The 13151-nt window shown below is 44.8% G+C and overlaps 1 protein-coding gene across 4 annotated transcripts in view; it reads left to right on the plus strand.

The window, feature by feature from the left end:
* The window catches only part of SMC2 (structural maintenance of chromosomes 2), a 57309-nt gene extending 48834 nt beyond the window's left edge, over nt 1–8475 (plus strand). For all 4 annotated transcript variants that reach the window (XM_053297195.1, XM_053297194.1, XM_053297196.1 and 1 more), the window contains 7 exons: nt 1026–1169; nt 2215–2409; nt 2669–2869; nt 3575–3691; nt 3994–4154; nt 6531–6678; nt 7641–8475. In XM_053297195.1, coding sequence (XP_053153170.1) covers nt 1026–1169; nt 2215–2409; nt 2669–2869; nt 3575–3691; nt 3994–4154; nt 6531–6678; nt 7641–7811 — 1137 coding nt within the window. In that variant the 3' untranslated portion in view covers nt 7812–8475. The remainder of the gene's footprint in view (nt 1–1025; nt 1170–2214; nt 2410–2668; nt 2870–3574; nt 3692–3993; nt 4155–6530; nt 6679–7640) is intronic.
* The last annotated feature ends 4676 nt before the right edge of the window (nt 8476–13151 follow it).

Raw genomic sequence — 13151 nt, forward strand, 5'->3', positions numbered from 1 at the left:
TTTTAACATCTACATGAAACTGCTGGGTGGAGTCATCAGGAGGTTTGGTGCTGGGTGTTATCAGTATGCTGATGACACCCAAATCTACTTCTCCTTTTCATCTTCAGGAAATGGCACTCATTCTCTAAATGCCTGCATACAGGCAGTAATGGGCCGGATGAGGGATAATAAATTTAAGCTGAGTCCAAGCAAGACGGAGGTGCTCATTGTGGGGGCTCAGAATCTGAGGGATGAGTTAGATCTTCCTGTGCTGGATGGGGTTACACTCCCCCAGAAGGAGCAGGTGCGCAGCTTGGGAGTACTCCTGGACCCAGGCCTCACCCTGGTATCTCAGGTGGAGGCCATGGCCAGGAGTGCTTTCTATCAGCTTCAGCTGATTTGACAACTGCGCCCATTTCTTGAAGAGGATGACCTCAAAACAGTGGTGCATCAGCTGGTAATCTCCTGGCTTGACTATTGCAATGCGCTGTACGTGGGGCTGCCTTTGTACATAGTCCGGAAACTTCAATTAGTTCAGAATGCAGCAGCCAGATTGGTCTCTGGGGCAACCCGGAGAGACCATATGATGCCTGTTTTGAAACAGTTACACTGGTTGCTGATATGTTTCTGGGCAAAATACAAAGTGCTGGTTATTACCTTTAAAGCCCTGAACAGCTTGGGTCCGAGATATCTTAGAGAGTGCCTTCTTTTACATGATCCCCACCGCACATTAAAGTCATCTGGGGAGGTCCGTCTCCAGTTACCACCGGTTCGTTTGGTGGCGACTCAGAGGCGGGCCTTCTCTGTAGCTGCTCCTGGGCTGTGGAATGCATGTATAAAAATCGAATGAATGGATAAATAATGAAATAAACTATCCCTGGCATCTCCATGTAGGGCTGGGAGTCCTTGAGAGCCTCCGCCAGTCAGTGCTGGTAAATTAACTTACCACGATATAGTAGGTAAGGTGGACCAGAGGTCTGATTTAGTAGAATGCCGCTTTGTACATTTATCCTTACTGTGTATGTTTAAAATGTATTTTTGCGTAGGAGGTTGAAGCATTAATGTTGGAACTTGAAGAGCTAAAACGGGAACAAGCCTCTTATAAACAACAGGTTGAGGCTGTGAATGAAGCTGTTAAATCATTCCAGCAGCAGATTGAGGATATATCAGTTGAAGTCGCGAAGAACAAGGTTAGTCTTGTCAACCTTAATTATTACAAAGGGCTTGCTTCTTTTGTACCTAACACTTCTTGTCTGGAACCCTCCCCAAAACAGGCCCATTAAGTATATTTGACAGCCCTAAACAGCCACTTCTGCCAAAGGGCTGCTTTGGAAAGGGAATAGAGCAGAACTGCACAATGCCAGCCTGCGTGCAGATATTGGATTTCAACTCCTGTCATCCCTGACTGTTTGCCACTGTGGCTGGGGATGCTGAGAGCTGTGGTCCACCAACAGCTGGAGGGCCACAGTTGTGCTGCTCTGGAATAGAGGGTGCTGGGCTACCCCACTCCCCATCTCCTAAAGTAGCTTGGAGGTATGTCCCTTTGCTGCAGTTGCTGCTTGCTCTGCACCCTATTTTTGCCTCTGGTTCACAGCTGGGGGACTAAGAACTGAGGCCAGCTTTGGCCCCAGAGCTGTTTATTGCTGATCCATCTTATATCTATTTCCAAAAGAATTGGAAATGTTCTTATGGACACATAATTGGAGCACCTACAGGTGAGAGGGAGGTATGGAAGACCCAGGGGGGAACCCAGATATGTTGGTTTCACAGAAATCCGGCGGGGGGTGGGGTGTTAAGTGAGCAACATTTAAAAAAAAAAAAATCTCCAAACTACCCCAGTGTAACTCAAGGGGGAGATGTTTGCGGACTCAGAGGGCAGTTAACAGATAAGCAAGTGGGCAGAGCTAATGGACTTTGGTGGCGAGGAGCCAAAGAAGGAGGGCTTGAACAAAAAGAGGAAATTTCTCAGCTTGTAGAATACTTCCTCAAGACAGTCACAACCACGTCTACTTCTGAGGGGGAGAGGTGCCAAAAACTTTCACCATGCATAGCCACAGACTTTGGTAACCCATGCACATGAGGGATATACTGCAACATTTTGTTGCGGGTCCATACTTTATTCTGTATATAGTCCTTTCATGTCTGACTATGCTTCATCTAACTTAAGCCTTAGCCCCACTCCCCCTCACTTAATGGTAATCAAAGTGGGAGATTAATGTCTTATTTGCTATTTAGGAATCTGTGAAGAACGCTCAAGAGGAGCTGGCTAAACAGAAGGCCGTGGTGATGGCCCAGGATAAGGCGATTAAAGCCAAATCTGCAGAGGCTGCTGAATATAAAGAACACAATAATGAGTCACAACTTAAGATTAAAGAGCTTGAACACACCATCAGTAAACACAAGCGGGAGGCTTCTGATGCTTCTGCAAAGGTATAGATACTTCCTTACCAGTATATGTCATCTCTACTCCTGACATCTTCTGCAGCTACTACAGATAATGCAATGCATTCAACAAGATGGCTTGATTTATTTTTTTAGGCACACTTCAGCACACTTGTGCCCACTTACAATACATAGCCAATGTATACAGCATGGGAATGGCTATGCAACAAGTTATAGAGTCATTTTGTGTCCGTGCCTATGCTTTTACAAAGATTCTCCACTCTTTTCTTCATTGGTGTACTGACAGGTGGCTAAAATGCTGAACGACTACGAATGGATAGCTTCAGAGAAGCACCTTTTTGGTCAGCCAAACACAGCTTACGATTTCAAAAGTAACAACCCCAAAGAAGCTGGCCAGAGACTACAGAAACTGCAGGAAAAGAAAGAGAAATTGGGCAGGAACGTCAATATGAGAGCTATGAATATGCTTTCAGAAGCGGAAGAAAGAGTAAGTTGCTCTTGCGGTTGTTTTTGCATGCCACAAAATACTCAAACATACCACATTTTGCATTGCTGTGCTTTTGGGTGAGAGCACCATGTGTGTTGACTATCCAAGCAAGGTGACTGATATTGTGCTGTCATTCTGTTTGCTTTAAAATGCATACATAAACAGCAAGCATTTCCAGCAAAGGGCTTTGAAAAAGCTGAAGTTAGCCTGCAAGGAATTGTTCAGACTTCCTTTGATGACTGGATCTAATTTTCCAAAAGATGCAGGAAGACATTGGATTTCAAATTATAAGTGCTTCACACTCAGTTGGCCAAAAAATTGAGATGACCAGCTCACATGGTATCAGAGTAGCTAAACCCCTGCCAAGATAGGTCCTCTGTGGCACTGAAGCAGGTTGGCCTAGGCCATTAAGAAGAGCAGAGAGGCCATCAAAGTATTTCCCTTTTTAATCTCAAACATCTTCACCTGAACAGTCAGTCTAGTATTTAAACTGCTGTTATCTTGGTTCATATTTGTGTACTACCAAATAATATGACAAACTGCACAAAGTACTGAAGCTGTTAACCTGCAAGAACTTCTTATTTTATCTATCTTTGGTAAAACCAGGCAACTGCTCTTACCAAATCAAACAAAACTACAAGCTCTGTTACAAGATCTGCCCCATGCCAAATCACCTGGGAATTTGTTCTAATTTTCTTGTTCTAGTACAATGATCTGATGAAGAAGAAAAGGATTGTTGAGAATGACAAGTCTAAAATTCTTGCAACAATTGTGGAACTTGACCAAAAGAAAAATGAAGCATTAAATATTGCTTGGCAAAAGGTAGGTCTCCTTAGTTTTGTTATCTATGTATGTTTTGTTCTGCAATTCTTTTGTACGCAATCACAGACATTCTTAATTTCAGCCATTGGATTAATAAGGACATGCAATGGTCCTTATTAAAACATTACCCAGTGTGTAAAAATGTCCTATTAAACAAAATGAGTTGCCAAAAAAATTCCTTTTTCACATAAGGCATTGCTACCCGTATCTGAAATTGAGGTCACTAATACAAGTCAAGGCCATTATGAAAGTCTGATTCATGAGAACCATCATATTTCCAAAAGGTGTGTTCAATTTTCTAGGTAAACAAAGACTTTGGATCCATTTTCTCAACACTTCTGCCAGGAGCCAATGCTATGTTGTCTCCTCCCGAAGGGCAAAATGTCCTGAATGGTTTGGAATTCAAAGTTGCCTTGGGAAACACCTGGAAAGAAAACTTAACTGAATTAAGCGGGGGCCAAAGGTGAGTGAACTTTTGTGGATGGAAACATGCAAAAGCAGAGAACACAAGTTTGAATCTGATGTCTCCCCAAGTATCTATCTAGCTTTCTCTTTTTCCTAAAGTTAATGGAGATATATTATTTGTACTAAATGTTCTGTGTTGCCACCTGGATGCAGACCTTGGTAATATGCATGAATCCAGTGAAGGAATGGTAGAATATTCATGGTATGAGGCATGAAAAAAAATAGTTAGGAATTGCTCCCAATAGCTACTAGATAGCTGAAATAAGCTGGTGAACTCTCTGTTGGAATCCTTAAAAATGTAGCTTGCTGAAGTTGGCTACATTGAGTTAATAAATGTTGTGAATTGTTTGTTATTTGGAAACCCATCTTTTGAGGCATATTAGTAGTATTAAAAAACCCCACTCCAACTAGACCAGAGATTGCAGTTCTTGAGAGTTTTCGTTCATGCCCCATTCTCCAAACATCAGAATGGTCTAGGAGTTCTGTATTTTCATTTTTAAGACAAAAATATTGTGGAGGATGAAGGGAAGTTAGTATACGTATTTGTTATTGGCATAAATTCCTTAGAATTTGCATACCAACCACCCAAATTAGGGAGGGGAAATCAATCCTGAACCCAGACTGCCCTTCTATGTATCCAAGGGAAGTCCTGAATTTTTACATGAAGTTTTTTGTAATTCATAATCATTCAATTCTAATGTTACAGTTGGTTCAGCTTCTTTTACAGAATGCTCTCTACTAAGCACAAAGGTCTTCCTAAGGCCAATTTGGACAACCACTAGCCGCTGCATGCAAGGATGGAGGTTGCATTGAGAGCGCGCTGGTCATGATGTTGCTGCAAGGGCATCCTTTTAATTGCATAACAGCAACAACAAAATATTTATATACTGCTTTTCAACAAATGTTTCCAAAGCAGTTTACATAGAGAAAAAACAAACAAATAAGATAGATCCCTGTCCCCAAAAGGCTCACAATCTAAAAAGAAACAAAAGACAGACACCAGCAACAGTTACTGGAGGTACTGTGCTGGGGGTGGATAGAGCTAGTTACTCTCCCCCTGCTAAATAAAGAGAATCATCGTGTTAAAAAGGTGCCTCTTTCCCAGTTAGCATAAGAGATGGCATTAATCTGAATTGTCCCCTCCCTCTCCCATTTGTGTATATATTTGTTTGTTTATAAACAGGGTTTTAGAGCACATGATGGGTGTTTAATATGAATTTCCCCCCTCCACATCAGGACCTCTTAGAGTGATGTCAGGGCAGGCATGCTCTTGAAGTACCTGTCTTGCTTGCATGTTGTAGCTTGTGCTCATGTGAACTAGCCCCTTGTAGTGACCAGTCTTCCCGCCTTCTAAAGAGTTAACCAGAAGTGAACCCTTGTCTTGAGTGTCAGGCTGGTGACCTACAGAGACCGCCCAATCAGTCCATCAGGGTGGGTGGGACCTAGAGAGCTGTTGCTAGGAATTCTGGGAACAAGAAAGGAAGTTCTGTGCTGGAGGAGCAAGGGGACATATGGCAATGGAGTTTGCTGCATTAGGATTACTGCAGCTCTTGGAAGGTAGATCTGCAGGAGGTCTGAGTCCAGTGTTTCTTCTAACGGGAATTCCCAGATGTTGTTGACTACAACTCCTAGAATCCCTAGCTGCAATGGCATTTGCTTGGGGATTATGGGAATTGTAGTCCACAACATCTGGGAATCTCTGTTAGAGGGAACACTGCTTTAGTCTAAACAAGAGTTTGAGTTCAAGGAAAAAGGGGAAGCCAAGGCTTTTGGCACCCAGCATAGGGAACAGTTTTAGTCAGACTAATCATTAGTCAGTGATTTGTTTTGCTTTCTGTGTGCTTTGCATTTTCCTAAATATCTTTTCTTTGCAACTAAGTAACTAAGATCTTATTCGTGCCTATTAGCAAGGAGGAGCAGATTTTTGTATTTGCCCAATACCCAGTTACAGAGGGACCTTGGATTAAAGCACCCAATCCACTGGTCTGGTTCTCTGGAAGTTTTAGGGTGCTTGGTGGCAGCATTTTAAATCTACCAGAAATATAGAAAGGTTTTAGGAAAAGCTCACCCAGGTAGCTCACTAGGGATGACTTCGGCATTTCTTTTTCCTCACGTGAGCTAGCTCCGAGACAGGATTTAATTCCCTACACCCCCTAGATGAAAATTTTTCAGTAGAGAGTTCTCACCAAAATGAATGACATACTAGATCTTGGATTTCGTATCTCAATATAAGACTATTTGCAAGTGGGGGGTTATATTCCCCTGAAATTAGTTTTATACATGGTTTTTTTGCCTGTTCCAGAGAACTAAAACCTGCACCCAGTTGTCAAAAGTAGTACAGACAGTATGCCCATGTCTGTTTTCTTTGTTGTAGGTCTCTAGTGGCATTGTCACTTATCTTAGCCATGCTTCTCTTCAAACCTGCTCCAATTTATATCCTTGATGAGGTGGACGCAGCACTTGATCTCTCACATACCCAGAATATTGGACAGATGCTTCGTACCCATTTCAGGCATTCCCAGGTAAGCAGTTGTTGATAATAATAAAAATGAGTACCATAGCATCTCCAGTTACAAATCCTTTTAAATCTCAGAAGTGTTCTAATCCTAGCTCACCGTGGTCTAATTGGGTGGTCTTGGACAAGTCCTCTCTGCATTTGTTGCTCCTCTTCCTCATTTTTAAAGGAATAACTTAATAACAAACTTCAGTCAGATGCAGAATCAAAACTGTTGTTTAAATGCCAAAATAGACAGTCGCCTTAACAGTGTTGTAACATGACATGATACATGGAACTGAAGCCTACAAAACTGTGCAGACACTTGCCTCTGTATAACTGAATCATGTTGGACAACAAGGAGTGAGCAAGGTAGAAAAAGAGGCTTCCAATCTGGAAGTGACTCATTGTCATCATGAGAAATGGGTTACTGCGCCTGCACAGGGACCTTCTGGGTGGATTAATTAGCTCCTCTCTGGTGCCCCTCCCTGCCCTGTACGTGCTCAGTGCCTTCCTTTACTCAGCAGTCAGGCGCCATTTTGATTCACTTTCTTTTTGACGTCTGATGCGTTGCGACCTTCTGGTTGTTGCTCCTCAGCAATTAGAAAAGAAAGCTTTATTCTATCGAATTTGACTGTGTTTTTTGACCTACCGGCTGTGAGTTTACTATTCTTTGGTTTCTGGGTGTCGGACTTAGTGGTTTGGAATTCTAAGGCTTTGCCTCTAGAATGGAGGGAGCAGAGAGAAAGAGACTACTTTCAAACTGCTGAACAGAAGCCATGGCCTTTTGACCCTGTACACCTTTAATACACTGAATAGCAAGGCAATTTACAACATACAATCCTGTTTACAAAAAGAAGAGGTTTAGACCTCATTCCTCCACGCTACCCCCAAGAGGTTTGCAACTGGGAGAACAACATTCAGAAGATAGCTTAATTTCATAGGGCCAACAGTGTTTCAGAGGTTTACTACTACTTTTTCTGTCCCTAGTTCATTGTGGTCTCATTGAAGGATGGCATGTTCAACAATGCAAATGTGCTCTACAAGACTAAGTTTGTGGACGGTGTTTCTACTGTGGCACGATATGCTCAGGTTCAGAATGGAAGCAGTGGGCCTGGACAACAAAGATCTGATAAGACCAAATCAAAGGAAAAGAGATAAAAAGCACAGATGGATGTCTGAAGAATAAGATTTATGACTGCATTGCAATAGCCTATGTGACATTTTACTTTTTAAAACCTCACCCATTATGAAATACAAACACCTTAGATTTAGTAATGGTGATATTCCATATTTATCTTCTCTCCCCCCCCCCAGACTTGTACATATTTCTTTATGCTTTCCCTCTCTAAGAGGCTTGTGTAGGCCTTTTTTTAATGAGCAAATAACTAGTTTGCACTGGACTTTCTCTGAACTGAAATCCAGAGAAAGTTCTGAGTTCACTTTCTAATTTTATTTCACTTTCTCTGAACTGAAATTAAGTATGCCTGCTTCTTTTTGAAGACCAGGGTCAGACAAGCTATTTAATAGCATTTTACTTTTGTTGTATCTAATTATGACTTTCAAAGATGTATAAAATGCATCTAGTGTTGAGATTGGAAACAGGAATGACAGAATTTTGCAGTAGAATACAGGAGAAGACATACTGAAATTCTATAAGCCTGACCACTAAAAGACATCTGAAAGGGAAGGTGATATTGAGCACAAACGTATCAGATATAAGATGTTGTGTAACACACTTTGCTTTTACAGGAAATTTGATTCTTCACACGTACCTTCTATTCTGTTTAGTTATGTATCATTGTCATTAAACATTTTATTAATAGCTTATTTTGCTCTTGGTTTACTTTAGCAAATGGTAAATATTTGTGACATCTCAGTACTAATCTGCAGTACCTAGTCCGGACTTCTGCAGATGTCTGAACAGGAAAGGGGGTAAATAGATCCGAACTAGGTTACCTCCAAGTAGATACAGTTGCCTGAAGGATGTAGTTACTCAATTAGGCTCTCTGGAAGAAGAAAGCACTCATTTCCTCATAAAAGGAAGCAGAAAGGGTTGCAAGTTTGGTGGGTGTTTGTCTACTTCTCTAGGTCTAAGGGGCAAGCAGAACTATTCAGAAGTCATTCACACAATCAAAAACTATGTTTTACCTGGCTTTGGGAGCTGTGTGTGCTCCCGATTTTCCAGTTGTGTGGAAGCATGGTGGGAGGAAAACCTGGGCAGCTTTTCCTCCCACCTGTCTTCTACACACTCACTTCTACTCAGGTTTTCCTCTTAACTTGCTTCCACATAACTGGAAAATAAGGAGCACACACAGCTTTTGATTGTGTGAATGACCTCAGAAGAAAGTGACTGTGTAAGAGTGACACAAATGTAACGGAGTCTGCATTCTGCAAAGAATCTTGAAGTCCTACTAGTGCTCAGTAAATCTGAGAAAATGTTCTGAAGGAAGGACTTCTGCTTTAGCTTCTTGCTTTTCATGCCTCAAAGTGGAAGTTTTAGCTCAGATGAATATGATCCAAATAACTGGCACAGTCTCCACATGCCTTTTTGAAAAGAGCTCTATTCTGTAGGTACTCAGTGTTGAGAGTTGGCCTCCTGGTAGGGGTGTGCACGGAACCGCCAAACTGCAGTCCGGCACTGGGGTGGGGAGTTGCTTTAAGAGCGGGGGGAGGTTTTACTTATCCCTCCCGCCGCTTTCCCCCTCCGGTGCCCATAGTTCCTTTAGAATTGGGACAGCAGCATACCTCCCTGCCGCCCCTTCCCCCGTTCCACTGCTCAAGGCTCCCAGGACCCAGAAGTCTTCTGCGCACACTTCACGTCTTTAAAACTATCCCCTAAGGTTTTTGCGGCATAATACCTAAGGAGGTATTGCGGCAGCGGCAGGATACCTCCCTGCCGCCCCTTTCCCCATTCCACTTCTAAAGGCTCAGGACCCAGGACCCAGAAATCTTCTGCGTGCGCAGAAGACTTCTGGATCCTGGGAGCCTTGAGCAGTGGAACGGGGGGAGGGGTGGCAGGAGGTATCCTGCCGCCCCAATTCTAAAGGAACTACGGGCGCTGGTAAGTAAACCCTCCCCCCGTTCTTAAAGCAACCCGAGCCACCCAGGTCTGGACCAGTCTGGAGGCCTTTAGAATGGCCTCTGGACCGGTCCGGGCACATCACTATCTCCTGGGGGTGTGAGGGTTGCAACCAAATACTAATGGATGTGCTGCTTGAGAGAACTAGCATCCCACATAGCACTGCACATTTGTGTTTCCAGTGTAACCTCCCCAGACCATGTGGCTGAACAAGTTTTCTCAAGGGCCTCCTTCATATCCATTTGAAGGATTTCCCTCCAGCTTAAGGTGGCTTGGGTAAGTAATTGGAAAAAGGCTCCAGCACTACCTGTATATCATAACAGCCCTGCTGGATCAGGCCCAAGGCCCATCTGCTCCAGCATCCTGTTTCAGACAAAGGCCCACCAGTTGCTTCTGAGAAGCCCATAGGCAAGAGGTGAAGGCATGCTCTCTCCTGCTGTTATGTCCCTGCACTGGTATTTAGAGGCATCTTGCCTTTGAGATGGAGGTGGCCTATATCCCTCAGACTAGTAGCCATTGATATCTTTTGCAGACAAAGTCATCCTTTAGCTAGACACCACATTACTTCCAGGGACTCCCATCTGTGACTCAGTGGCTGTTCTGCCAACCCCATTGGCATGTACTCAGACTAGCAACTGCTAGAGAGCTGGCAAGCATTCTACAAACTTGTTTAATTAACCAGTCCAAGAGAAGCATGGGTCTGAGCAGCTGCTGGTTTTCTATATTGCAGTAGAACAAAGTGGAAGAATCCTGAGTCAGTAGAATGAACTTCTTTACTACAGGTAATAGTGAAATACTTAAATATACTCTCCCAGCAGAACTCCTGCAGTGAATGCATTGGGTTTTCCATTTTTTATGTAATGAAGCATTCAAAAACACAGGGCCCTGCTGATGTCTGAAGGAGGTACAGTCTATTCCATCACATAGTGCTGTATAAATTCAGCATAAGGCACATAAATGAATTTGGTCAAGCAGATTTAGGCTTTATACACAAATTTTAGTCCAGAGTAGTTTGAAATGCATTGGGTCTTTGCAAATTAGTCATGTCTTTCCAGGCAGAGACTTGCTAAATCAATACTTCTTTGAAGCGATTACATTTCTAAGTCTGCACTACAGCATCGAGATCAAGTGTTTTGGTTTGGTTGCCCACCCAGCTGCCTAGCTGAAGCTGCTTCGAGCTCATCTCATTGCTAAGATTAGTAATGGTGGGCACATGCTCTTTTTGCTTACCTTAAGTGATGCAATCCTTCATCTGAGTGTTACTGTTCAGTTGGGGTGGGGAGATCATAAGCAACTGAATTCATCACTCCTGTAGCAGCACATCTTAATGTACTTAGGAGCTGCTATTGAAGGCAGTTTCTCACTTTGAGCAGCTCAAATAGTGGAGATACCAATGTAGGAAGGACCTCAGGAGTTCAGGGGCACTTCCCCCCGCCAGTAGTGAGTTTTTCCCTTTCTCGGTTCTTGCTGCCAGGGACATCTCATGGGTTATCCTTCCCCACCAGCTCCGAACAGGACAGATACTCTGAACAGAAAAACATACAGATCGCCCACTTGGGGCTGCTGAGGATAATCCCGCCCCAGTTCTTTCTGTCCTCACCTTAGCTCCGGCAGCAGATATTTGCATCTCCGTTTGTTTGTCTTCCAATTTCTCAATTATATTGCTGTCTTTTGTCGGTACTTCCACCTTTTTCGACCCCATTCTCCCCCACCCCCCATGTTCCTCTCTCCCTAAAAAAAAAGAGAGAGATCGAGAGATCCCCTTTTACTATTCATTCCTCCTCCGTGTTTCTCGCTATTGTCCCCTTGTCGGTGCCCCCGTGTATGGCTTCCCCCCCCAGGGGTAGAATAATTTTAGTTCCAAGGGGAACTAGGCAGTGCCACTTTGGGCCAGCGTGCTCCAAGTCCTTCGGAGCCGCGGCCCCTCAGCAACCGACATCTCCGCCCTGCAGTTTCCCGCCTCAACTTTCCCCGCGTTCGAGTCCGCTTAGGCTGGGGCAAAAACGGCCGCTGCTACGAGCGGTGAAGGGGAATCCAGTTTCCTTTGCCTCCGTCTCTATTCCGGCGGTGAGTGAGCGAGGAGGGGCTACGGAGTCCGTTTCGGAGTTTATAGCTGCAGCGATGGTGACGGCTGCCTCGGAGCTGCCCGCACCATTCGCTCCCGGGTCCGCGGCGAGTGTCCTGCCTTCGGGCCGTGAGACTCGTGCTTCAGCGGCCCGGAGGACAGCAGAGGGTGCAGGGTATGGTCCCCCGTCGGCACTAAGTTTCTCGAGAAGGCCCCTGGCAAATCCACCCCCCTGCGCGGCCGAAATCGCGGCCATAGCTGAGGCACACAAAAGGAGAAGGGGGAAGACTAAAATGGCGGTGGAGGCGGAGAAAAGGGCGCGAAAAGAGACTGTGGTGGCCATTTTGTCTGCAGGAGAACAACTCCTGACGGGGCCCTCAGCTGAACGACCGGCCTCCAGGGAGGTAATGGGGGACTCTTTGGAAGGCGGGGGAGATCCAGGCCCCTCTGCCCCCGTGGTGGCCATGTCTATACCCAAAACGGTGCCCCCAGACTGGCAGGCCTGGTTCAAGAACGCTATTATAGATACTATATACCAGGTCAGGCCAGCGCGAAAAGATAGAAGGTCTCTTAAGAGAAAAAAGCGGGACCCGTCTCCCTCAGAGTCTGATTTCTCCAGTGAATCCCCCCCCTCACCCCAAGAAGGCCAAGGCAAAAACCAAGCACCTCAAGGCTAAGAAGTCCCACAGTAAGGGGAGCGAGCCGCATTCATCTGACATATCTGATCAGGAATCCGGTGATCCTAGGCCCTTGTCAAATCCTGTTAGGAATGTTCCCCAGAGCCCAATTTCGGGGGGGGGGAGATAATGGGCCCACAAGTCCTACCCCCAGGTTCCCTGGGGACCCTGATAGAGAGGAAGGTGATAGAGAGGACGCTGACTGGTCAGGGGGAGAGGATAATGATACCTCCTCCATGTCTCAAAGACTTTTCATGGCGGAGGACTTCACTCCCCTCATGTCTAGAATTTTAAAGACCAGCAGAGCGCTACCCCTGAACCAGCAAACGATAAAGGGGATTGGGTTTTTCCCAGGGCTACCCCAAAGGATATGCTCCTACCCTTTCCTGCCCTTTTTACCGATGTGGTGAAGCAGGAATGGCAGCTACCAGCAGCGAATAGAAAGCCTTTGGTAGTATCTAATCGTTTTTATTCATTTCAGAAAGAGGTTACTGATTTTCTAAAAACACCTAGCAAGGATGCTCCGATCGTGCAGCTGGTTTTGAACTCCTTGGTCCCGAGGGATGGCGAAGTAACCCTTAAGGATCCAGCGGATAAGAAGGCAGAGTCCGTCTTCAAACGCACGCATGACAATTCCACTCACGCAACCAGGGCAGCAGCCGCAGCCTCCATGGCAG

This window comes from Hemicordylus capensis, chromosome 2, assembly GCF_027244095.1.
Source record: "Hemicordylus capensis ecotype Gifberg chromosome 2, rHemCap1.1.pri, whole genome shotgun sequence".
Taxonomy (NCBI): domain Eukaryota; kingdom Metazoa; phylum Chordata; class Lepidosauria; order Squamata; family Cordylidae; genus Hemicordylus; species Hemicordylus capensis.